The sequence below is a fragment of the Setaria italica genome, chromosome VIII (genome assembly GCF_000263155.2).
Source record: "Setaria italica strain Yugu1 chromosome VIII, Setaria_italica_v2.0, whole genome shotgun sequence".
Taxonomy (NCBI): Eukaryota; Viridiplantae; Streptophyta; class Magnoliopsida; order Poales; family Poaceae; genus Setaria; species Setaria italica.
This window is the reverse complement of record NC_028457.1, coordinates 36,149,339-36,177,014: the sequence shown is the minus strand read 5'-3', so window position 1 is coordinate 36,177,014 and position 27,676 is coordinate 36,149,339. Positions and strand designations below refer to the sequence as shown.

The 27,676-nt window shown below is 45.8% G+C and overlaps 1 protein-coding gene across 1 annotated transcript; it reads right to left on the bottom strand.

Moving 5' to 3' along the window:
* Positions 1–1,096: 1,096 nt before the first annotated feature.
* Positions 1,097–4,305, bottom strand: LOC101765651 (laccase-15). The gene is made up of 6 exons (XM_022828913.1): positions 4,167–4,305; positions 3,900–4,051; positions 3,522–3,769; positions 3,280–3,399; positions 2,119–3,177; positions 1,097–1,714 (listed from the first exon to the last, which is right to left on the bottom strand). The coding sequence occupies exons 1-6, from the start codon at positions 4,248–4,250 to the stop codon at positions 1,503–1,505; spliced, it is 1,875 nt and encodes a 624-aa protein (XP_022684648.1). The 5' UTR covers positions 4,251–4,305; the 3' UTR covers positions 1,097–1,502.
* Positions 4,306–27,676: the final 23,371 nt, after the last annotated feature.

Sequence of the window (27,676 nt, the reverse complement as noted above, 5' to 3'; positions counted from 1 at the left end):
GTACGTGAGTGTGGTTTGATTGTGCACTTGCTGGAACTTGAGCAGTTGGCCGTGGCTGCCAGGGATTGTATTAGAATTAAAAGCAGAGCCCGCTCATGAGGAAAAACTGATGATTTAGGATTTTAAAACTGGATTTAGATGGAACAAGAGCCTAATCGCATTTTAAAACATTTTAAATTTACTTTTCATCCAAGGCTTTATGCAGTCAGCACGAAAGCAACATCCCTCGTCAAATTGATTTAAACTTTAGAAATTTTATTTTCACTATATAAAATGAGAACGATTAAATGTTGCAAATTTTATAAAAATACTAGAAATTATATTTTATTTATGTTTTCTATTCACAACCCAAAATTTAATTTTTGGGGTGTGACAAGGATGACCACACCCGGCGCAGCGCGCTGCTGGACTCCTCCAGCTGTCGCGGGGTCTTAGTGCACCTGTGCGCGGCAGGGAGGTGAAGTAGCTCGCATAAACCTTGCCTCACAAGCGCGGCTAAGGAACCAGAGGAGCGTGCAACCAGCACCGTGCCGCTGAATTCCCAATTCTAATTCTACACTTCTTGATGTAGCTCTAGGGACAGTAGCCCATTGAGATATTTGATGCCGTGCAGATGCCGCCACAACACCTTTACCAGTTACCACGACCTGCTCAGGTCTGCCAGCGCGGCGGTGCAAACAATTGTCGCACGTCAGCACGCTATGCTCGTCGGCCAATACGCCGAGGCCACGCACTTGCGCATCCACCGGAGATCATCTAGCCCACAGCCTGTGCCACAAAATGCCCCACCCACGGACCATGGGGAATGAGAGGAAGATGATGGGGTTGAGAGAGGATGTGTCCAGTCTGCATGCCACGTAAGCGTTAAATGTCCAGATGGAGGGATATGGACCTAGATGACACAATCTAATAAAGTTGTAGACCTAAAAATGCACTTCCAAAGTTGATGAACCTAAGTGACACACCCTTACAAATTGATGGATCTCTGGTGCATTTTACTTAGGGTGCATTTGGACAACAGAATCAGTTCCATTTCTGGGTAGAAACGGTAGAATCAGTGCCGAACACAATATAACCAGAAACGTTTCCATGAGAATTGGAGAGAAACATTTCTTCTTTTTGACCTACAAGAGAGAAACAACATTTTAGGTGTTTCGCCTGATTCTAGTTCTAGTTTCAAAGAATCCAGCCAGCTAGCCAAACGATTACACAAAGTGATTCTGATTCACTTGAGAAACATTTCCAGAGATAATCTAGATCTGAAACGTTTCTAAAAAATCTGAAACCCTACCAAACGCACCCTTAAAATCTTACATCTCTACGATACCATCAAAGTCCATATCCGGTGAACCCTTCTAAACAATCTACCACCACAGGTATTACCTCCGGTGGACTACTGACACCGTCTCAGAATGACACAAGCATATGCATAATTGAGTCTTGATACTAGGAAAAAAATCTTGGGCCACCCTGGTAGTTTATTCGGAATCTCGATGTTGAGGTTATCTTGTAGACTCCATTGAGGCTTCAGATTTCTTTGTTTGGAGGCACAATTCATCTGGCAGGACATTGTCGTCGCAGTCACGATACGTTTGAAAATTTGAAGGTGGTGGAGGAAGAGATGTGTCCACAGTTGGACCATCCTCTACAAGAAACACTGCCGCCATACCCATCGTCAAATGAAACTCGTAGTGGCAATGTATGAACCATACCCCTGTAAATTACAGCATATAAGATAAAGCATTAGAACTCACCGGACATACTATGGCATCCAACGAATAAGGTAGACAATATAGTATTTTGTTTGGCCTCTTATAAACAAATTATAAGATCATGTGCTTGGCTTTCCTAGTCAATGCAAACAACTCTAAGCCTAATGTATTTTGTTAGTAGGGAGTACCTACCAATGTAACTGTGTTAATGAAATCCATATTGTTGGAAAAGAAAAGATATAGACTAAACAAAAATTCGTATCAAAGATGCTAACCTCGTCAAAACTTCACACAGATTATTTTGAACAGATGCAAAGTCTAAATGAAAACGTGTTCTCCATGTTTCCACTGAATTTGAAGTTTTTATAGCAAATACAGTGGGGAAAAAAACAAATCTTTTGCGCACCTGGATTGTTTGCAACAAATCGTACGGCAGCCCATCCAAGATTTGGGACGAGAACGGTATTCTTCACTGGTGGGTTCACCAGGTTGTACCTCTCTACGTCTTTCGCTGCGTTGTAGTTACCAAGCCCCTCTGCAAGCAGGAACATGTCGTGACCATGTAGATGCATTGGGTTGGAGTCCCCCTGCAGAATCGCCGAGCTCTGGAACACGATGTCCACCACGGCTCCGTGCTGGAACCGCCGCATCGCTGTGGCTTTGGACGACGGCTCTAGCCGCAACTCCTTTGGTCCAAATGGAATCAAGGCTTTGTCAGTGAAGTTGAACGCCCTCGGTGGCCCATCTGGAAGTTCTTGCACTACATCTATGAGACCCGAGTGGTAATAGTGCTCTTCTAGTAGTGGCAGATTCGCCGTGGGGTGCTGGAAGGAGACGCTGTTCATGGTTGCGACAGTGATACTCTCATTATTTTTACCACCCCTGTTACAGGACTGCTGGCCATTCCTACAGATTGAGCCGAGGCCAAGCACTAGGAACAGGTTCTCGTCCACTTGCTGAGGAACCGTCAGGTGATACAGGCTCGTCAAGTTGCTGTGGAAGTAGAATGATGTAACCGTGTCATGTTTGTCAGGCATCTGAGGAGCTAATGCCACATCACCTGATGGACCTTCATCATTTTCTTCTTCTTTTGCGCCACGTCTTGACCTTAGTGCTGCTGCACCATTGGTCATGGAGCTGTGGTTGACTCTGTACTGCACCATCCCTCTAGTAGTGAATTCTGGGGTCTGGGTGTCCGGCAGTGGCGCCTGGTTGGGCTTGGCAACCATGTAGTACCTGCCCGGGGTTGCATTGGCAACAACCAGTGCGTCCACCGTCTCGCCAGGCGCGATCGCGATGACATCCGTGGTGTAGGGGCTGACATAGTTGGCATCGGCAGCGACCACTGTGAATTTGTGCGCAGCTATCTTTAGGTAGAACTCTGAGAAGAGACCGGCGTTGATTACTCGTAGCAGGTAGGTCTTGCCAGGCACAACGTCGAGCACGTAGCCACCTTCCGGCACACCTTCAGAGTTGAATTGCAAGTTGAAACACGCACTTTATTTGTACAGAAAGAATAAAGCAACATGTCGTCGACACAGACATGCATATTCTGCAATTTGCTTACCGGAGCAATTGAAAAGATCTCCAAGCTTGCCATTGATTGTGGAACCACTAGCGAAGAAATCAAAGGAATCATTCTTCATGCTCCGATACACCTGTGGAAGGTCCAGCTGCCACCAGTCCCCTGCCACATCATCAGGATCAGAAACTGGTGCCAAAACATTTCGATTCGGGTAGGAACAGTACATTTTTATATGTTCGAACGGACCTAAGCTTGACAGTATAAAGATGAATAATTTCACGAACCTATAATGATGGGAACCTCCATATCAGGCTTTGGAAATGGATAGGAGATGGCCCCATGTCTCGGCCGGATTATGAGAGCACCGTGCAGGGTTGCCCGGAGGAATGGGACGTGAGCATGCCACCAGAGGGTGCCTTCTTGACCGACGACGTTGAACCGGTAGGTGAAGTTGTGGTTCGGCAGGATCGGGCGTTGCGTGACCATTGGCACCCCATCAGCCCAACAATTCAGCCATTGCTTCACTCCATGCCTACGCCAGACAACAAAAAATATATATTCTAGAATAGCGAAAACAGAATTTAATAACAAACTTGTTTTGTCCGATCATCAAGTACTTGAAAATAATGGAATCAAGTAATCAGGTGCTTAAGATTAAATACCAATGGATTGTTATATTATAGGGTGACTTGTTAACAAGAAGGACGGCCACCGAGTCTCCTTCCGTCACCTCTATTGCAGGTCCTGGGAGCTGCCCATTCACCACGGTGACAAGCGTCTCCTTGCACAAGTGTGTCATATTCACCTGGCTCACCTACATTTGCATGTTCAAACAAATCAAGCTTGCATATCTATATGTATACATACATCATCATTGCGTTGTTCAAATTGATAGATAAAAAACAGGGAAGGGCATGATGCTTATTTACAACGAAGGTGTGCTCCACAACAGCTGCGCGGACAGAGATGGCCATGGCGGAGAGGAAGAAGATGATGGCAGCGGTGGCAGCCATAGGGATGGACGCTTGCACTTTTCGCAGTTTGCAGGTTTGTCCGGTTTAATTTTGCTCCGATCCGCAGTGTACTTCTAGGTATCAGTATATATATGACGATCTTGAGCAACTAAGCGATCCGCAGTGCACGATGCTGCCTTTTTTTTTTAAGGGCAAGTGGCTGCCTTGACCAAGAATAAGATTGCCGATCTGAGACTCATGATTTTATATCTTTCTCTCTTGTAAACATGTCCAAAGATAATTCTCTTTTACCACACTTGCCTCGTGGTCTCTTTGTTTCACCACGTGATAACCCCGCAATGGAACCTTTGACTTTGAACATTGAATGAAGCGGTTTAGAGCCCTAGGCACTGAAGGGAGCAGCCTGGCCTGTAACCATTTAATGCACACAAAGCGAGCTATATTTTATACAGTCCATCCAACTTGCAAATTAACAAAATTCAAATTAAAGATCCTAAACTAAAATGGGTTAAAGTTTACTATCATTGTCTTAGGAATTTAAAAATCACAACCACAAAACTTTCTATGTACATCCCTAACTTGAGAATCGCGTAGAAATTTGCTCTAAATTTAGACAAACTTCCAAAACACATGTTGGAAACTCTACATGCCAAGTTTGTATCATATTTACCAAACTCCATTCTATATTATGAAAATATTTCATCAAATATCAGAAGCAACAAATTTTCATCAAATATCATAATCTTAGTATCTCATGCTTGTGGTCATTGGAAGACGTAGTTCAGGGCTGCGATAAAACTTCTGGTAACGCTTGTTCATTCTATCACCATTAGCGACATCTAATCAGCCCCTTGTTTTGTGGTGCTATCTGCGGTTCTATCACCATTAGTTGTATCCATTGCATTAGATCAGTGTTTAAAGTCATTGTGTGTCTGTGTTCCCTATTTTTGTTATCGGTTTCCTACCATTATCGACATGTTTCCATCCGGTATATCAAATTACAGTTTCCCAATTTCATTCCTATTCCCGAATACAAAATTAAAATGAAAGTGGTTACAGGGCTTTTTTCACCATCACTATAGACACCTTTCTCATAATGTTTTAATAGTGTTTTTATACATATTCTTATACGAACTCGTCACTTGACATTTGAAATAACCAGATACTGAAATGTGTCTCGTAATTAGAATCATATTAAAAAATAATAGGAAATGCGGGCAAAACGGAATGATTTGCACAAGGCCCACCTACAAGCACAAAAGCTCGAAGGAATCGAGCCTAACGGACTCATGCAAAGGAAGGTAGAGCAGAACCCAAGGCTCCTCAATATATGTATGACCCCCTAAGGAGCCTAAAATCATGGGCCGCTAAAGATCAGCCGATTGAATCTCTTGCATCAGACACACGACCCAGGAGAATCTGCTTAACTCCTGTTCGGGTGATCACCCTGGTGCAGTTCGCGCGGCGTGCCCGCCAATCTGACCTGTTGATTGGCAAGGAAAAAAACGTGTCAGATCCTAGAGGTAGCGATCGGCTAAGGTTCCGATCTCGAGGAAGCTTATCAGTGAATCGTCTGATTTGCTGTAATAAAGAAATCGGCTATAACACAGCCAATTACCAAGTAACGTTAGTAAAGAAAACTGCTAGAGTAAACTAAACAACGCTACAGTAACAACACTAGGAACAGATCTAATCAGCTATGCAAAAAGCGGTAGATTAAGCAACAAAATACAAGTATGCTGAAAGCTCTAATTCCAAGCTGGATAACTGGTGATAAAACTAGAACAATAGGTAAAACCTAGAATTCTAGTAAATATCGATAACCGATGAATAAATCTAAACGAAACGACAGCGATGCGCCCGAAGTTAAAGCTTAGACATTACTCGATAAACGGAACTTACAGAATCGGTCGGGGATCAAGTTGATGCAGCCCTGCCAACTCGTACGAACTCGTGAAAGTAAGAAAAGTATTGGCGAAGTCGCCTGCTCGAAAGTAAAGTGCGAGGAAATAGTAGATTGTTGTATTGATTTGATGATGATTACAGATCTATAAAGGCGGCTATTTATAGCCTGTTACAACCAATCTCTTAACCAACTAGGACTCTATCTCTAATTTTAAACAAAAATGAATATTTACAAGTACGAATCGTATCGGAGTCGATTGCTGTGTTCCTGTGGACCGACCCCCTTTTATCCTCATAATCCACTCTGAGCCCATATTGGTCCAACTATTCCAGCCTCTTGATCGGCCGATTTCCATCAATTCTATTCGCCGAAACACTGTAGCACCAATCGGCCGATCCTCAACTGTAGCACTTATCGGCCGATTCCCAATCGTGACCTCCGTGCCTCGCCGCATCAGCTGATTCTTTCCCTTCTTGGCGCCGATTCCATACGTGTCAAAATCTGGCATCAACACATGCCCCCCAGTTTCGGAGTAAAACATAATCGAAATTCCTTTCAACTTCCATTCCGAAACAAACGCATTGAAAATACCCTTCCGTTTCGCGGTCTTCTGCCTGATGATTGCAATCTTTTCGAAACGGACGCCCACGACAACCACTCCTCCTGAAAAAATTGAACCGACGGCACGGTAAAAATCCCGCTTTTACCCCTTCTCATACCATCCTTAAATATCAGCACGTCCCGTACTCCTTTTCACGAGCTCACGTTTTCCTTCTTTGGCGCACTAATCTCCTTCTTCCTCCGGCGTCTCCCTAGCTTCCAATCTTTCCCTCCGGCGTCTTCTTCCATCTACATTCCGTCCCACCTCCCCGATGTGTTGGGATACGAGGTAGGCTACACTAGCGCAAATCAAAATTTTCTACCGCGTAAACTAGGAAAACTGTCGTATAAGGATCACAGGATTACCACTCGACGCACTGGTGCGGAAGATGTAGATTCGCGTCGATGCAGCAAAGTCGATCAGCGTAGTCGTACGTAGTCGATCACGTCGACGTCCAGCAGCTCCTCAGCAGCTCGTCCACGCGCAACAAGATCACCCTCGTGCCGCGGCTCGTCGTCGGCTCATCGGCGGCTCGTTGTGGCTCGTCGACGGCTCGTCCAAGTGCTGCAGGCGCAACACCTCCAAGGTATCGACACGTTCTTCTTAGCAGCAGCAGGTGCATCATCAGCAGGTTCTTCTGGTAGTGGGTTGTTTAGAACATCTTCCTTTTTCTCAGCCCTCAGAACAATTCTCAGGTTACGGATCCAATCCGAGTAATTTGTTCCATTCAACTTGTCCTTCTCAAGGACCGAACGCAAAGCAAACGGTGTAGTGCTGCTATGTGCCATTTAATCTACAACAAAAGTAATGCAAAATACACTAAGACAAACGTATCCATGATAGAGCAAATCACATTAAACTATTTTAACAGAATCTAGTCCCACTAAAATCAATATCCCTCTATTGATACTTAGTGATTCAGGATCCACAACTAACAAGTCTACTAGTAAGCTTTAGCATCACCGCTAGCAAACAAGGTAGATCGGTAAGCAACTTTTGCTAATCATATCACATATGACTCATGTTGTTGGGTGACATCTCCATGTCTCGGCGCCCAACCTTTATGCCCCAAGGTTCTTAGCCGTTAAGTTAACCTTGTTAAGCAAACCAACCCTTATGCGTGTAAGTGTCCGACACAAATCCGTCTAATCAAGGAAAACTAGTGGCACCCTAATTTCATAGACCCACCACTAATTGTACAAGACATGGGACGGTGCAAGTTTTAGTTGGGAGGGCATACTAACTTAAACTTTGTGAGGGATCGTTCTACTTCTAACATCACAACATGCGGAAAGTAAAACATAAATAGAATAGCATTCACACAATTGTGACACAGTATAGCCCATTTTCTTATGGTGATCTCCATCTCCATAGAACCTGTTCACCATGGTGATCTCCATCTCCATGTTCCATGTGCGCCATCCTCCTGGTGATGAGTCCTCCAATAATTAGAACATACTATTACGCCTAATAGCTAGTAAAAGGCTAGTAATGAAGATTACATAGTTGCTTGGATCATCATAGATTGGTACGCAGACCATTAAATACATTAAAGTGACAATATATATGGCTCCTGCCGTGTTGCCGTACGCGCGACACGCAGGTCACAAATGAGTTACACTCATGCATCACACACACAAAGGAGCCATACTGATCACAAGATACATACATCCTGCAAAACAAAGTTAAGCGTCCTAACATTCCAAACTTCGGAGGCCTGAAACTCCATCTTCCAAGCCGAATTTGGGAAATCTAATGTTGCCAAAAACGGCGAAGCGGTTGAATTCATGTGTAACTTTTTCTGTAGATCAATTTTCATATAAAATTCGCCCCGATCCGAGATCGTACCGAAAAGTTACGGCTGATTTACCGAAGCATACGCACACGGCAAAATCCCGACCCCGGTAGTAGATCCCATCTACTATTGCACATCTCATGCGCCTGGCGTATGAACCCGGATTTCGATTCGACCAATCACATTGATCTTCGCTCACTGGAACTGGAATTACGTGTATCACTTAACTCCGATGGCAGAAACCTGACCGGTAGGAGTATGTCGTTACACTACCATTGCAGCAAGAACACGAAACCAGGATATAGATCAAATTGAAAACTCGCATATCTCCATATGCACACATCTCGAATCCAAAACTAAACAGCTACGACTCTGATACCACTGTTGGGATATGAGGTAGGCTACACTAGCGCAAATCAAAATTTTCTACCTCGTAAACTAGGAAAACTGCCGTATAAGGATCACGGGATTACCACTCGACGCACTGGTGCGGAAGATGTAGATTCGCGTCGATGCAGCAAAGTTGATCAGCGTAGTCATACGTAGTCGATCACGTTGACGTCCAGCAGCTCCTCAGCAGCTCGTCCACGCACAGCAGGATCGCCCTCGTGCCGCAGCTCGTCGGCGGCTCGTTGTGGCTCGTCGGCAGCTCGTCCAAGTGCTGCAGGCGCAACACCTCCAAGGTATCCACACATGCAGGGAGAAAGTGTCACAAGCCGGACTGCTAGATCCGTGAGTTCCAACAGGCGAGGGCGTGGGAGGCGCGGCAGATGTGTTTCGCCAAAAAGGTGTAAACCCTAGGGCGCCCCACCCCTCTATTTATAGAGGTTCCTAACGGGCCTTTGGGTCCGAGGCCCATTAGTACTTCTAAACCTAATCCAACTCGGATCACATCCAAATTGGGCTTCCAGCCCCTTAAGTGTGTGACCCTATGGGTTCGGTTACGTATAGACATGGCCCGCGTAATCCTACTCGGCCCAATAGCCGTCAGCGGCCTCTAACAAGACGTGCCAACTCCTATACGCATATGAAGATCATATTAGACGAACCATCACAACATTATATACATGCTATTCCCTTTGCCTCACGATATTTGGTCTAGCTTCAAGCCGACCGCTCTTTCTCAATCCTATGATTCGGAATCCCTTTGTAGGTTAACTCTTAACCGTACGTAGCATGGCCATGCATTTTCGGATCCGATCACTCGAGGGGCCCAGAGATATCACTCTCAATCAGAGAGGGGCAAATCCCATCTTGATTGACCATGTCTCATAGCATGCTTCTTGACAAACCCTAAAGCTACCTTTATAACTACCCTGTTACGGCGTAGCGTTTGATAGCCCTTAAGTAAGTCGATCGACATCTTCAGTACATGCGACAATCTCAAGTCTAAGGACAAAGCGTATATGTTATGTAAAGAGAGAACTACTTCCCGTGTTGGGTCAGTCCTAGCACATGTCTCCACATGTGCCCACATTATTAGTTCAACATCTCCATGTCCATGACTTGTGAAACATAGTCATCAACTAATACATGTGCTAGTCTAATATTCATGTGTGTCCTCACATGAACTCCGACTAGGGACAATTTTAGAATAACCATACAAGTAAAGAGTTTCACATACAATTCACATAATTGCAAATCAATTCAAGTAGCCTTTAATGGATATTCAATGAACACAATAGAAATCATGGATACAAATGGAATATCATCATCTCTATGATTGCCTCTAGGGCATACCTCCAACATGATGGCGACAACCTCAGGTACTTCACCAACATCCGAAGTCCCGGAGACGGCTCCACCAACGGCGGCTCCAGCAGCAATGGCGGCAGCTCCATCGGCGGGAGCGGGAGCTCCATCGGCGGGAGCGAGGGCTTCATCAACGACGGAGGCCCCACCGACAGCTTCAGCACCCGTAGCTCTGCCGACGATCCCGTCAACCACGATGAGCTTCATACCGGAGGTTTTTACCGAAACTTTTCTTCCTTTAATACCAATGCATTTACCTTAGATCCGTTCTTACTTCTGCCCCTTTTTCCCTTTTTTAGGCGGTTAGACACCGGATTACCATTCGTCTTACCGAAACTCCTGGTCTTATTTGCCTTGGTCCCATGGGAAACCCAGATCCAACTGACTTGATCAATTTGGAAACCCATAGAATTCCATTTAAGCAATCAACCATGGACCTAGACCACTGGTCAGGCACTTTCAGATCATGGCCGAATGAAACCCCCGGCTGGAGGGAATGGTACCAACGGATAGCCGCCTCCAAAAGAGTTCAATGGGACGAGCACAAAATCGGCCAGTGCATCGATTTGTCTTTGTCCCAAATGGAAAGGAATGAACCTTTAGTGATAGCAGCTTCCTACTTTTGGTCCGACGCTCTCAACACATTTCTCTTCGGACATGGGCCTATGACTCCCACCTTGGCCAATGTGGTCATGTTGACCGGCCTTGACATCTCCTCCCCTGATACTCCTTTCTATTACCTAGCCAAAACATCCCATCGGCTGGAGACAAAAGGAATCGGCGAGTGGAAAGGATTCATCAAGTGCAACAGGAGGACCGGGACAGTCGCAGAAAGGGAGCATGCGGCCTTCCTGATGATGTGGCTGGAGAAGCACCTTTTTTGTGGGAGGGCAGCTGGTCCATCCACTAACACACAGGCTCTGGCTGAAGCGCTATTGATAGGGGCTTCTGTTCCTCTTGGAAAGCATCTATTGGGATCGGTCTATCATACATTGCACCAGATCGACGTCAAGCTATCCAAAGAAGAGCCGATTGGAAACCCAGGTGGACCCTGGTGGTTCATCAACTTGTGGCTTAATCTGTACATGAGCAAGATCTCCCAGCAGCGAGTGGAGTACATGACATTCCCCAACATCGAATTGGCAAAGAACCCCACTGTACGGCGCCGGTGCACTTCCTTTGGCGAAGCAGCATTAGCCTTCTCTGGTTGCCCATATTCTGCCACCAAGGTAGCCGAGTATTTTAGATGCTTTTACAATGGCTTCAGTGAAGACGCAACCAGTTGGTTCCCTTATCAAAGGGAGGAACCACTCTTTGAACTCCGCTCTTGCTTCGACTCGGCCACCAACAAATTTGATGAGGACCTCACAGATGAGTTGATCAAGTCGAGGATCCTGCCGGCGAATTTCTTTTTGGGGAAGCACGCCCCCACTTATGAGTTTTACAACCCTTCTGTCACAGCACGACAATTCGGCTTGGGTCAATTGCTGATTTATGCATACTTCACCGGCCGAGCAAAATTTCGAGACGAGCTCACCAAAGGTCTCGACTATAGTCGGTTGTATGATCGGATCCCAGACTCTAGCACCATAGACCTGACCAATTGGATAGTGGCCCCTTTCGCCGTTCAGCAGTTCAAGCTATGGTGGGCAGAATGGAAACATCTATTCTACGCCTCTGCGGCGATATATTGCAACCTCCTGGACTCCAACAACATCAACCTGAATGCCGAGGTATTGCTCTCGTTTTAGCCGATTTTCAACTCCCTCTTTATATATACCACTGACTCTTATTATTTTTTCAGTCTGAGAGTCGCGCTCCCCCAAAACGCAGTCGGAACGGTCGGCCGATAGAGGACCGTTATCCATACACGGAATTCCCCCTCATCGGCTATCACGCCCCCTCCGTTGATGACATAGCTGGCTGGGTGATGCAAGCGCAGAAGAAGATCATCAAGAAAACTAGTCGCCAGGTGCGAGCCCGCACAGAATCGGCCGATCCACCTGCAGCTGCATCGGTGGAAACTTTGGCTGCACCGACCCTTCCGGTTGCTGAAGAAGCCGACCTCCAAGCTGCTACAGAAGCTGGAGCGGCTGCCGCGTCATTGTTGGTAGAAGCCATTCAGGTAAACTCACCATTAACTTGCCCCTGGTTGTTACTTTAATACTGACTTCTCCTTATACCAGGCTGCACAAACCGCTCAGGTGGGTCCACAGCAATCACCGGTGCCCCAAGCAAAAATTGAAGTACCAATACTCCCTCTCGCTGAGGTACAGGGTCCTCTCAACTTAATGTTTTAACATCTAAATGATAACCTTACCAATCTTGACGCAGGTCATCGGCACATTAGCTATGTTCCCTGAACAGCCGCCTGTCAGAGAAGTCCCTCAAGGAGCCAGCCCAAGCAGGATGCCGATCATTGTTGAATCCTCCTCTTCTGACGAGCCCATCGCGCCACCCCCCGAGCCGAGGGTAATGATTCCTCAGACGCAAATGGAAGAGATCCGTTTCAAGGAAGTAAGAAGTCTTAATACCCGAACTGGCCGATTCGTCGCCACCATCAGCTGACTTATTTTTTCTTTTATTTATATTCTCACAGGAACAGGGCACTCCCAATAATAGCCTCTTCTCATTTGCGGTTGCACTCTCTGATGACGAAGAAGTCGCCTCTCGTCAAGTCACCTTGAGCTCAGTACTCGACGATGTCCGTGCCAAGCTTGAAAGTATGCGGACCCTTCTCCAAGAAGACATCGGCTGATTGGTAGAGGACGCCTTGCTGATTCGGCAGCTCTTTGGTGATGTTAGCGGCCGAGTCCCAAAAGAAGCCGAAGAAGCCTTGGCACCCGCCGCATATATTGAATCGATGCGGATCCCGGTCTTTAGGGCTCTGCGTCACATGGCCGATCGTGCCAAGCTGGCCAAGACTCGTGAGGAGGAGGACTCGTACAAGCATCGGGCCCAAGAGGTACACCATTGGATCCACTTCCTCAAGAACTCCCGTCCCGAAATCGTCAGCACGATAGATCGCCTCAAGCGCCGAAGGGCAGAACTCGCCAAGGAGATGGAGCAAGTAACCAAAGAGATGGCCATTGAAGAGAAGAAGCTTCAGGAACTCCCCTCCGTTATCACCGATTTGAAGCAGGAGAGCCAGCATCTGGCCCACGAGGCCCTCAGACTTCATCGTCACATGCCAGAAGTCCCGGGGTCGGCGGAGGATGACCAGCGAGTCTTAGACTCGGCCGATCAGATCAGGCGACGAGCGATCGTGGCCATTAATGCCCTTCTGGGATGATCTATAAAAGTACTGGCCGTTTTGTAAGAACATTAATACCTTTTGACCATCCTTCACGGCGCCCTTTTATTTATTACCCTTTTATTCTGACGGGACGCGTCTTACCAAACCTCTGCCATTTCTCTTCTTATAAATACCGGCCCTGATTTCGCTCTCAAGAGTACTTGCCCCACTCGATTCCTCTTTCCCTAATTACTTTTTCATCGGAACATTTGTAGGCAAGTCTTTTTCATCTTCTTCTTTCTCCTCTTCTTCCATCAACCAGGTACGAGATCCATCTCCGCTCCTTCTTTTCAGCTTGATTCCCATAAACCGTCCTAACTTTTAGGTTGTTATATGTTAACCCCTTTTCAGCCAAGACGCCTTAGCCCCGAACTCGAACGGGCGATCGAACTCATGCACTCCGACGAGCCATTGTCGCAAGAGGATAGTGACTTGATCAAGGCACACCGTGAAGAACTCAGAGATCACGTTCCCGCCGACGTCCAACGGATCTGGGATTTCATTGACGGCAACGGTTACAGGCGACCGCAAGTTGACAGGAGCCATCCACTCCCTCGTCCGGTTGTCCTTGAAGATGCCACGGCGGGGACATCTCGCCCGGTGCTAGATCGGAGCCATCCCCTTCCTCACCAGGTTGAGGCGGAGGCTGCAATGAAGGATGTGGAAGAACAGAGTGCCTGTCTTCTGATGGAATTAGATCAGATCGAGGAAGAGTTTAAGAAGAAGCATAGTTAAATATTTTTTGTACTAAGGGTGACTTATGCCGCGTCGGCCGTGTAACTTATCGTCCGTACCGAATGATAAATCGGCCAACTTGAACGATTACTCTTTCCTCCTTTAGGCGATTCCTTTTTTTGTATCGGCTGCATGATCATCCAGGCAGCGACCATTCCGTCTTGTCATGTCCCGTAATCATTTTTTGTGCACCAACCCATATACTGGGTAATACCTTTTCAAGTACCTCCCGTTTAAGGCCCTAGTAAATTCTTCCCCTTCGATCGTTTCCAGAATGTAAGCATTTCCCGAGGTACACCAGCCGATTCTATATGGCCCTTCCGAAGTGGGAGACCATTTACGGAATTTAGGGTCTTTGGATCCAATCAGCAGCACCAACTTCCATACCAAATCCCCTTGGGAGAACTGCTTGACTTTGACTTTCTTGTCATACCACCTGGCTACTTTCTTTTTGTTTTCCTCAATGCTAATCAAGGCCCTCAATCGTTGACCCGCCAAATCGTCGAGTTCTCTTTTCATGAGCGAGGAGTAGTCATCGGCCGTCAGCTGATCTTGAAGCGATGTACGTCTTGAACCCGTTCTCAACTCCCATGGCAATACTGCATCATGACCGTACACCAGTTGATAAGGAGATACCTTGGTAGCCCCGTGGCAAGCCATCCTGTATGCCCATAGAGCTTCGGTTAGACATAAGTGCCACTTTTTGGGTTGTTCCTCAATTTTTCTCTTGATCAACTTAATTATCCCCTTATTGGAAGATTCGACCTGGCCGTTAGCCTGAGCATAATATGGGGAGGAGTTTAGCAGCTTGATCCCCATATCAGACGTGAACTCTTCGAATTCTCCTGATGTGAACATCGTTCCTTGATCGGTTGTGATGGTCTGAGGGATACCGAAATGATAGACAATATGGTCCCTTACGAAATCTACCATAGCGGCCGATGTTACGGCCTTTAACAAAATCGCCTCCACCCATTTGGTGAAATAGTCCGTAGCTACCAGAATGAATTTATGTCCTTTACTCGACGGAGGATAAATTTGTCCAATGAGGTCTATTCCCCAACCTCTGAACGGCCATGGCTTGATGATTGGATTCATGGCCGATGCGGGTGCACGCTGCACGTTCCCATATTTCTGACAATCTTGACATCCTTTATAATATTTGAAATAGTCCTCAAGGATCGTCGGCCAATAATATCCATTATTCCTAATCATCCACTTCATTTTATGCGCCGATTGGTGAGCTCCGCACACGCCTTCGTGAATTTCTCCCATCAAGATTTTTGCCTCCTCCGTCCCCAAGCACTTGAGCAGAACACCATCAATCGTCCGGTAGAATAGATCATCTTCCAGTAACACATACTTTGTAGCTTGAAAATGCACTCGCCGATCCACTTTCCTGGACAGGTCTTTTAAATAATCGGCAATTTCTATTCGCTAGTTGTTGGCCGCGAGTTCCAGAATTATGGCGCCTTGAATCGTTCGATACCCGGACACGTGCTGGGCAAGCCTGTTGGCCTCTCCATTATAATTCCTGGGGATATGCTCAATAACCGCGGATTTGAATACTTTTAGAAGTTGGAGGCAATCTTCATAATAAATCCTTAACACATCATCTTTGCACTCGGATCTTCCTGTCAATTGGTCCACAATGAGCATGGAATCTCTGAAAATTTCAACGGAATCGGCCTTAATCTCTCTCAACAATTGTAACCCTTTCAGGATGGCCTGGTATTCCGCCTGGTTATTGGTAGCAGATGCCTCTATCAGCAGAGAGAAATCATAACTTGCCCCCCGAGGCGATATGAGAACGATGCCGATTCCCGATCCGGCCCCACATGATGAGCCATCAAAATATAAGGTCCACAGCGTTGTTTCTACGATGGCGACTTCTGGTCCGCAGTGCTGGGCGATGAAATCGGCCATGACCTAACCTTTGATGGCTTTTGCTGATTCGTATCGTAGATCGAACTCCGATAAAGCCAAAATCCATTTTCCGATCCGCCCTTTCAAAATCGGCAATGACAGCATGTATTTTACTACGTCGTCTTTGCATACGACTACACATTCTGCCGATATTAAGTAGTGCCTGAGTTTGGTGCATGAGAAGTAAAGACATACGCATAGCCGCTCTACCGGGGGATATCTTGTTTCAACGTCCAGAAGTCTTCTACTAACATAATATATTACCCATTCCTTTCCTTCAAACTCCTGGACCAGCGCTGACCCGATAGCTCGCTCATCGGTCGATAAATATAGCTTGAATGACTTGCCAGTTTGTGGTGGGACCAACACTGGTGGCGAGACCAAGTACTGCTTGATGTCTTCTAGTGCCTTGCGTTGCTCTTCTCCCCATACGAACTCTTGGTCGGGTTTTAATTTCAATAACGGTGTGAAGGCTTGGATGCATCCGGACAGGTTGGATATGAATCTTCTGATGAAATTGACCTTGCCGATCAAGGATTGCAATTCAGTTCTATTCTTTGGGGCTACAACTTTATTGATAGCAACCTTTAAATTCTTTCAATAGGTTTGTCAATTTACATTTGTACTCCAGGTCTAAATTAGCACTAATGTACGTCGGCCTTGGCTTGGTGCCATCGCCTAAATCTATCATCTCTAGTGAATCGGCCGACGTAAAACCGTGCCCCAGCTTCCCGTCTTCTCGGGGTGAACTGATCCATTTAATCTGAATTTCAGAGCCGACTGCTCGGATCGGCTGTAGACCAAAATCGGACACCTTCAGGAAATCGGTGTCCCACGTCCTCCCAGATATGCACTTGACGTGATCGCAGCTCCACTGCTATGTATCGGCTGCCATGTCGCTATACGCGGAATCGGCGGTGACTATTTCGATGTTGTCGCCAACCCATTGTACGAGGCATTGGTGCATTGTAGACGGGATGCAGCAATTTGCATGTATCCAATCTCGACCGAGTAACATGTTGTAGGACCCTTTGCCATTAATAATAAAGAAAGTGGTGGGAAGAGTCTTACTGCCGATGGTGAGGTCGACGCAAAGCGCGCCGCGGGCGGGAGACACGTTGCCTTCGAAGTCCTTGAGCATCATGTCCATTTTGGTCAAATCATCGTCGCTTTTTCCCAACTTTCGGAACATGGCGTACGGCATGATGTTGACTGTAGCGCCTCCATCTATTAGAAGCCTGGTGACGGGTCGGCCGTCGACATGTCCTTTGAGGAATAATGCCTTGAGGTGTTGCCGTTTGTCATCTTCGGGTTTCTCGAACATGGTTGTCATTGGCTCCAGAGCCAATTGCGCCATCTGCTCTTCTAATGTCGACATGTTATGTCGGTCTGCGGGAGCCATGAATTCCATCGGCAGAATGAAAACCATGCCGATATCGGCTGCCGATTCCTGGTTGTCATCGTCCCCCTTGTCGTTTCTTTTGGGCGCCAAACTCGAGGTCTGTTGTTCTTCTTGTCCATCATCTGTTGTTGCTCTTCTTCCTGTTGTTCCCATTGGTGAAGATGCTGGATTCTTCTTTTTTAGGATTTGGTCAATTCGTCAGGGCACCACCTAGGGTTTACTGGTTTAGCCGATGGTCTGACACGTTCCCATTCTGGTCCCCATCCCAAGGGATTTTTGTCTAATACTCGAGCATCGGCCATCTCCTCCAGCCGATTGTGTGCGCTGACTCTGCCATTTGGTCGGTCATGTTGATCGGTCCTGGCCCCCAGCCTATCACGCACCGAAAGGTGCCGATCTTCTTGCTCGCGCCAGTTTCTGCTAATCGGCTCTGGCCTTCCATCCCTGGAGCGAGATCTCCTGAATGTGCGATTGTTGTGATATGGGCCGTTGCATTCCGGGCAGTTGTCGGCCGACGGCAACCTAAGGTTACTTTCCCAGCAGTGGATGAAGAACGGGCATCGCCAGTGGTCCTCGTGTCGTCGCATCATCTCCTCCCGAACTCTTGAACTTTCTTGTTGCCGTTGATATTTGTTGAGCAAAAACTGGGAAGTGATGGGCCTGTGTGGTTCTCCAGATCCTTCGCCTTCATCATCCATCCGTCTCTTCCCTTTGACATCTTCAGTCGTGGTTTGATTTCTGGGGTCCGCGGTGCCGTTCTTTTTAGCCGATTCTGACGTCAGCACCTTGGTCTGGAGCGCGTTTCTTCCCGTATCGACCATATTGGTGGGGAAGGGATGCTGATCAATCTTCATCGGCTTTGTCGGCTTCGTCGGGACCTCGAACTTGAGCCGGCCTTGCTCAATGGCCGATTGTATTTGCTGTCGGAAAATTTTGCACTCGTTCGTGTCATGAGATGTAGCGTTATGCCATTTGCAATACTTCATCTTCTTTAGTTGCTCGGCCGATGGGATCATATGGTAGGGTGAGAGCTTGATTTGTCCTTCTTGGAGGACTAGATCGAAAATTTTATCGGCCTTTGACGTGTCGAAACTGAATGCTTCTGGTTCCTTTTTCCCGAAAGGACACGATATCGGCTTCTTCCCATTAACCCACTCTGCCAGGCCAATTTCTACTTCTTCTTCGGATTCAGATCCTTCTAAATATACCACCTTATTCTGGAAATTCCTCCGTGGATCAAAGGGGCGTGTCTCCTGACCAAACGGTCGATGTACGATTTGACTCAGGCTTTTGAACTCCTGCAAAGCATATTTTTCTTTGATGTGAGGCAGGAGACCCTGGAAGGCTATATCGGCCAACTGTGCGTCGGTGAGAACTAGGGTGTAGCATTTGTCCTGATTTCTCTGAACCTCTGCACGTACATAGACACCGGCTCATCACTCCTTTGCCTGAGGCTGGTCAGATCTGAGAGTTTCATCTCATGTACTCCCACGTAGAAGTATTTGTGGAACTGCTTCTCCAAGTCGGCCCAAGTAACTATGGAGTTGGGTGCTAGTGTAGTAAACCATTGGAAGGCCGACCCGGACAGAGACGATGAGAAGAGACGCACCCGTAGAGCATCTTGTGTAGCTGCCTCCCCACATTGGATGATGAATCTGTTTACGTGCTCCACAATTGAGGTATCATCCAGCCCCGAAAACTTGGTGAAATCGGGAACTTTGTACCGATGGGGAAACAGTAGTAAGTCGTAGGCAGGCGGATACGGCGCCCTATATGTGTAGGTTTGTACCTTTGGCTTTAAACCAAATTGATCTTGAATCACCTCCGCGATTCGTGCCGTCCAGTCTGCTTGTTGTTGATGGACTATTGGCTGAGGAACCGGCACGTGTTGGTAGATCGATGGAGGGATGACCGGGTGGTGGACGAAGGCGTGCGGCATCTGCAGTGACGTGGTCGGCTGAGTGGTCAGCATCTGTTGTCTCTGTGAACTGGCCATGTCATCATATAGTACAATCAGTACCATGCCCCGAAGTGCTTCTGCTGCTGCTGCTCCCCTGCCCATCTCCGGTGCGGCTGGTTGATACTGTGGCGCTGTTGGCCGCACGGCCGATTGGAAGGGTGCCTAGGTTGGGGAGCCTCCATAGCCGCCCGATTGATCTTGGACAGCTATCGCTGATGGTGCCCCCCAAGGTACTGAATTCAATGAAGATGATTGCGCGGAGGAAAATTGACCAGGCTGAGACGGCGCTTGTGTCTGGAGGTATGGTGCGCCGCTGTGTCCTAGATGTATTGAGGGGGAAGGAGTGTTAGATTCTCCGGGCTGAGCTTGGATCGGCTGAGGAGCCGAGTAGGGTATGCTTGGAGAACTCCTGACCGGGGCTGTGATAGGTGGGGCGTATGTCGGCCGCTGGTATCCTTGAGACACACCGTTGGCTAGGGAGCTGATGACGGCATTGTATACCGTATTAGTTAGCACTAGGGATTGATCAATGAAAGCTTCATAGATGGATGTTTGAACCATCTCGAACATCTTGCCCAAGTCCTCAGCGATTGTAATCTGGCGGGGAGTTGGAAAAGGAGCTTTTTCTAATAGTTTCCCTGCTCCTGGTACGACTGAAGGATTGTAAGCATGTCTTCCGGTAGTATGCTATTTGCTTCTCCAAGTCTTCCTTCTGGTCGTCCTTGAGGTCTGCTTCCGTCACCTCGATGATGTTGTCTTCGGAGATTTCGGCAGCTTTCGATATGGTAGTGGTTGTATTGGTCCCACCGAGCGTGCCAAAAGTGTGTTGGCACTAAAGATCAGCCGATTGAATCTCTTGCGTCGGACACACGACCCAGGAGAATCTGCTTAACTCCTGTTCGGGTGATCGCCCTGGTGCAGTTCGCGTGGCGTGCCAGCCAATCTGACCTGTTGATTGGCAAGGAAAGAAACGTGTCAGATCCCAGAGGTGGCGATCGGCTAAGGTTCCGATCTCGAGGAAGCTTATCAGCGAATCAGCCGATTTGCTTTAATAAAGAAATCGGCTATAACACAGCCGATTACAAAGTAACATTAGTGAAGAAAACTGCTAAAGAAAACTAAACAACGCTACAGTAACAATACTAGGAACAGATCTAATCGGCTATGCAAAAAGCGGTAGATTAAGCTACAAAATACAAGTAAGCCGAAAGCTCTAATTCCAAGATGGATAACTGGTGATAAAACTAGAACAACAGGTAAAACCTAGAATTCTAGTAAATATCGATAACTGATGAATAAATCTAAACAAAACGACAGCGATGCGCCCGAAGTTAAAGCATAGACATTACTCGATAAACGGAACTTACAGAATCGGCCGGGGATCAAGTTGATGTAGCCCTGCCAACTCGTACGAACTCGTGAAAGTAAGAAAAGTATTGGCGAAGTCGCCTACTCGAAAGTAAAGTGCGAGGAAATAGTAGATTGTTGTATTGATTTGATGATGATTACAGATCTATAAAGGTGGCTATTTATAGCCTGTTACAACCAATCTCTTAACCGACTAGGACTCTATCTCTAATTTTAAACCAAAACGAATATTTACAAGTCAACTCGTATCGGAGTCGATTGCTGTGTTCCTGTGGGCCGACCCCCTTTTATCCTCATAATCCACTCTGAGCCCAGATTGGCCCAACTATTCCAGCCTCTCGATCAGCCAATTTCCATCAATTCCATTCGCCGAAACACTGCAGCACCAATCGGCCGATCTCCAACTTTAGCACCAATTGGCTGATTCCCAATCGTGACCTCCGTGCCTCGCCACATCAGCTGATTCTTTCCTTTCTTTGCACCGATTCCATACGTGTCAAAATCTGGCGTCAACACACTCCTTATTCTTTACATCTTCAGTGGTCTTTGAATGTTGTCTACTACTCCCAACCTAGGTACAAATTTCTTTAACTAGTTTGCCTGCCCCATGGCCTCATAGCATGCTACAAACTTGGCAAACATTGTGGATGATGTTGTGATAGTTTTCTTGGAGCTTTTCCACAATATAGCTCCTCCTGAGAGAGTGAATACATAACCTGACATCAGTTTTCTATCGTCTACATCTCCTACAAAGTCAGAATCTAAGTATGCTTCTATTTCAAGGGAATCGGTTCTTTTGTACGTTAACATGAGGCCTTTCATGCCTTGCGTATAACGCAATGCCTTCTTTACCATTTTCCAGTGATCTATTCCTAGATTATCTTGATATCTAGCAAGTACGCCGGTAACAAAGCTAAGTCAGGGTGCATACACACTTGAGCATACATCAAGCTTCCGACAGCTGAAGCATATGGAATCGCTATCATTTGGTCGATCTCATATTGGTTCTTGGGAGTCTGAAAATTCCCAAATCTATCACCCTTGACTATGGGACCAGGTGTAGGTCTACTTGCATGCATACTATACTTCTTCAGAATCTTCTCTAAGTATGCCTTTTGCGATAATCCTGATACCCCCTTTGTTCTATCTTGGTGAATTTCAATTCCTAGAATGAATGAAGCTTCATCGAGATCTTTCATATCAAAGTTTGAGGACAAGAACTTCTTCATCTCCAATAGTAGATTAACATCACTACTAGCAAGTAGAATGTCATCTACATACAGGATATGGAATATGAATTTCCCATTCTCAAAATTTGCATACATGCAATTGTCCTCCTTATTCTCACTAAACTCAAACTTTCTTATTATCTCATGAAACTTCAAGTACCATTGCCTGAAGCTTGTTTTAATCCATAAATGGATTTCTTCAGATGGCATCCCATATGTTCATCCTCTTCCATGACAAAACCTTTGGGTTGTGCCATGTAAACGTTTTCTTCCAGGTCTCCATTGAGAAAAGTCATCTTTACATCCATCTGATGTAACTCTAAATCATAGTGTGCCACTAAAGCCATTATGATTCTAAAAGAATCCTTACATGAGACTGGAGAAAATGTCTCATTATAGTCTATTCATTCTCTTTGTGTGAAACCTTTCGCAACAAGTTGTGCTTTATATCGTTCGACATTACTTTTGGAGTCACATTTTATTTTGTAGACCCATTTACAGCCTACTTTCTTAGCTCCTTTAGGAATTTCTTCTAAATCCCAGACTTTGTTACTACTCATGGATCTCATTTCATCTTCCATGGCTTCAAGCTACTTCAATGAGTGAGCACTTCTCACGGCTTCTTCAAATGAGGTGGGATCTCCCTCCATTTGAACTTCTTGACTGACATAGACTTCATAGTCATCAGGAATAGCTAGCTTTCTAGCTCTTTGAGATCTTCTGAGGTCCTCAACATTTGGCACATCTTCCATGTGGGGCTTTTGCAACTCTTCCTCATGTGTGACAACAGGTTCTATAGGATCTTAAAGGACATGTTCCTCATCTTCATTTATTGTTGTCACAGGAGAACTAACAAGTGCTATAGCCATAGTGTCCTGAATCAGTGGAGTGGGTACATATACCCGTTTCTCCTCTAGGTTAATTTCTCGGGGTACCGTGCTCCCCCTAATCATCTCATCCTCCAAAAACAGTCTTTTGACAATAACCTTTTGGCTTATCTAGGTAGCTAATGAAATGGCAACTGACTATCTTAGGATCTTCCCAATGTTTGGGTTAAAGACTTTAGCCTCAGCTGGACAGCCCCACACACGCAAGTAATTGAGTGAGGGCTCTCGTCCCGTCCACAACTCCTACGGTGTTTTACACACCGACTTACTAGGAACCCAATTAAGGATGTGAATGGTGGTTTTTAACGCCTCCATCCCCAAGCTAACCAGTAAAGTGGAGTTGAAGGGATACGAAGTAGGCTATGCTAGCGCAAAACAAAATTTTCTACCACGTAAACAAGGAAAACTGTTGTATATGGATCATGGGATTACCACTAGACGCGCAGATGTGAAAGTTGATGAAGCACGTCAAGGCAGTGTAGGCAATCACACGTCGTCGTAGCATAGTTGAACACATCCACGTCCAGCAGCTCCTTAGCAACTCATCCACGTGCAGCGGTGTCCTCTTCGCGCGGCGGCTCATCAAGCTCCTCGTTGGCTCATCAAGCTCTCGTGCGGTGGCTCATCCAAGTGCTGCAGATGCAACACCTCCAAGGTATCCACACGTGCGGGGAGGAAGCGTTGCAAGCCAGACTGCTAGGTCCGCGAGTGCAACAAGGTGAGAGTGTGGGGGGCATAGCTGAGGTTCGGCTAGAAAGGGGTGAAACCCTAAGCCGCCCCCACCCCTCAATATATAAGGGTCCCTGACGGGCCTCTAGGTCCAAGGCCCATTAGTACTCTGAAACCTGGTCCAATTCATATCATATCCTCATTGGGCTTCTAGCCCCTTAAGTGTGCGACCCTATAGGTTCATATATGCATAGACATGGCGCGAGTACTCCTACTTGGCCAATAGTTAGTAGAGGCCTCTAGCAGGACGTGCCAACTCCTATGCGCACACGAAGATCATATCAGACGAACCATCACAACATCACATACATGCTATTCGCTTTGCCTCATGATATTTGGTCTAGCTTCAAGTCGACCTCTCTTTCTCGATCCTGTGATTCGAAATCCCTCTCTAGGTTAACTCTTAACCTCATGTAGCATGGCCATGCATTTCCGGATCCGATTACTCGAGGGGCCCAGAGATATCTCTCTCACATACACAGGGGCAAATTCCATCTTGACTGACCATGCCTCACAGTATGCTTCTTAACAAACCTGAAAGCTACCTTTATAACTACCCAGTTACGGTGTAGTGTTTGATAGCCCCTAAGTAAGTCGATCCACATCTTGAGTACATGCGACAATCTCAGGTCTAAGGACAAAGCGTACACGTTGTGTAAAGAGAGAACTATGTAACTCGCGTTGGGTCAGTCCTAGCACATGTCTCTACATGTGCCCACATTATTAGTTTGACATCTCCATGTCCATGACTTGTGAAACATAGTCATCAACTAATACATGTGCTAGTCTAATATTCATGTGTGTCCTCACATGAACTCCGACTATGGACAACTTTTAGAATAACCATACAAGAGTTTCACACACAATTAACATAATTGCAAATCAATTCAAGTAGCCTTTAATGGATATTCAAGGAACACAATATAAATCATGGATACAATGGGATATCATCATCTCTATGATTGCCTCTAGGGCATACCTCCAACAGGATCATGCTTCTCACCATATCCATTAAGGTTCGTTACGTCTTTCAGCTACTCCATTCTGTTGAGGCTTGCCCGATGTAGAGTATTGGGCAACTATGCCATTTTCCTGTAGAAACCTCACAAAAGGTTTAAGAACTTGGTCATATGGGGTATGGTGACCGTAGTACTCCCCCCACGATCGGATCTTACTATTTCAATCTTTAAACTATGCTGATTTTCTACTTCAACCTTAAATATCTTGAATTTATCCAACACTTTGAACACTATTTAATTGGATAAATATAACCATAATGAGACTAATCATCTATGAATGTTATAAAAGAATCATAACCATCCACAGATGTCACAGGAAACGGACCACAGATATCCGTGTGAATTATTTCTAAAATTTCTGTGCTTCTTTTGGAGTCTTTCTTAATTTTCTTAACGAACTTTCCCTTAATGCAATCGATGCATTGCTCTGAATATGAAAATTCTAAAGGCAGAAGAATTGATTCCTTAACTAACCATTCTATTCTCCCCCTCGAAATATGGCCTAAACGAAAGTGCCATAATTTTGAAGATACGTCATCAATTCTTTTCCGTTTATTCTTTACATTCATAGAGGAGGAGGCATTCTCATTCTTAGCTCTTACAACATTCACATTCTCACAAAGTGATAATAAATAAAGCTCGTCTTGTCTGAAGGCAAGACCAACAATCTTATTATTAAACTTGATTTTACATTGTCCATCACCAAAATGACAAGCAAAATCATCATCATCTAAGCGCGATACACTTATTAAGTTTCTATGCAAAGAGGGTACATAAAGAACATCTCTCAAATGAAGTACAAAACCAGTTGCTAATTCTAATTGGTGTTCTCCAATGGCTTCGACTTTAGCTTGGACGCCGTTTGCAATTTGCAGGTTCCTCACCTTGTTGCAGGGTCCTCTTTGCAGGGTCCTCCTTGTTTGGAATTCCTGTAATGAATTTGCAACATGAACAGTTGTACCTGAATCAATCCACCAAGTAGATTTTGCATATGTTAAATACAAGAATTCATCTACAAATGTAATAAGATCCTCACCTTTCCTGCACAAATGCTTCAAGAATTCTACACAATCCTTTTGGTAGTGTCCCTTGTTCTTGCACCACTTGCAAGTGTCTTTGTCCACCACCACTTCATGGTTTGATCTTTGATGGTGATCATGCATTGGAGCCTTTCTATGTGCCTTAGAAGAAGAGGCATTCAACTAAGGTTTCCCTCGTGGCTTAGAATTCTAAAAATTCCTCTTCTTGTTTTGGCTCAGGTAATTGATAGTATCACCGGATGAGACCTTAAGCCTCTCTTCTTCTTGCACACACATGGCAATCATCTTCCCTATAGCCCACTTTTCTGGCTGTGAGTTGTAATCACAGCAAAAGTCTCAAACTCTTTGGGCGATGAGGTAAAGATCAGATGGACTATAAACTCTTCTGGTAGCTCCATTTCCATAGACTTAAGCTTGGAAGACATATTGCTCATTCTCAATATGTGATCCCTTATTCCACCGCCAGTATACTTCACAGTGACAAGCTTCCTTATGAGAGTGCTTCCATATGCCTTTGAAGAGCTAGTAAACTGACTCTCCACCTTTGTCAGGTACTCCTAGCGGTGTGACACTCTAGGATTGCTCCCCTTGTGGCCTCCAAAATGGAGCTCTTGATCACCATCATACACTTTCTGTTCGACGAGTCCCACTTCGCACGATCAAGATCGTATTGCATTCTGATTGGTGCATGATCACACACCCTTTTATTCAAATCATCTTCACTTCATTCTCGGCCCTCAAGGGGTCCTTAGGTTCTACGGGACAAGGAGCAGTCAGTGCTAGATCAATGTTGAACAGCGCAATCGCTATCTCGACCTTCTCTCGCCACAAGCTATAATTCCCTCCATTGAAGGGCTCTATGGATGAGATAAACTCAAAGGATTGCCTGAAAACAAAAATTCAAAAAAATGAATTAATTCAACATTGATCAAATTAAAACATAGAACTTCTCAGTATCAATTCTACATCACCATTGGGCAGAAATAGAATTAATAATGATAAAACAAAACTTATAGTACAACAATTTTATCAACAATGTTGGTCAGTAGATAAAATTATCATACTAAAAATACTTATTTTCTAATTAAATTTTCCTGTTGGTTCCAATTTAATTAGAGAAATAGACTAAAAACTTCAACTTAATGCATAAAATTTGCAAAATAAAGCCAAAAATTCAACTTAACTCAATCTTAATACAATGGAAGCTTAAACTTAATTTGTGGATTTACCCACAGGAAAAACTCATTAAAACTACTTTTATTTGAGCCACTAATCAATTTCCAAAAATTATTTAAGTCACTGGACAAGAAAAATGGAAAACGGGCTCAAACTTCATTGTTGTTTCGGCCTGACTCACACAGGAGCTCGTGTCGACCCACGTCTGGGCACACAAAATGGCCCAGCAAACGACCTGCTCAATTCGCGTGGACGAGGAAGAAAAACTGTGGCCCAGCTGGGGCTTAAAATTTACTGTACCAGCGGCCCGCGCAAGAATATAGCCCGCGCTGCCTTCCACGCTCACGCGCTGCACCCTCCCAGGCTGCAACCTGGGCCTGGGTTGCCAAAACGGCCTCCCACTTGGGCCTATTTCAGTCTGGATGAGCTCGGCCGTCCATCAAGAATGACGGCTGCGATCGCTTTTCGAGCGAACAAAATCGCCACACCGGCCAGCTCCCGAACCCTAACTTTATTCTTCTCTCCTTCCTTGTTTCTCCAACGCTGCCACACAGAGCAAGAGCGAGAGCGAGTTCCGGTGGTGCATATCGGTGGCCCACGGTGGAAGGATGGTGTCACCATCGCCACCCCCCTCACCGGCGAGCG

What these genes read in the sequence shown, in the direction of transcription:
- LOC101765651 (XM_022828913.1), bottom strand. Translation starts at nt 4,250, where the DNA reads ATGGCTGCCACCGCTGCCATCATCTTCTTCCTCTCCGCCATGGCCATC. An exon ending in TTGTGGAGCACACCTTCGTT is followed by an intron (nt 4,052 to 4,166) that starts GTAAATAAGCAT and finishes ATGCAAATGTAG; the next exon opens with GTGAGCCAGGTGAATATGAC. An exon ending in ATTTGTTGCAAACAATCCAG is followed by an intron (nt 1,715 to 2,118) that starts GTGCGCAAAAGA and finishes TGTAATTTACAG; the next exon opens with GGGTATGGTTCATACATTGC.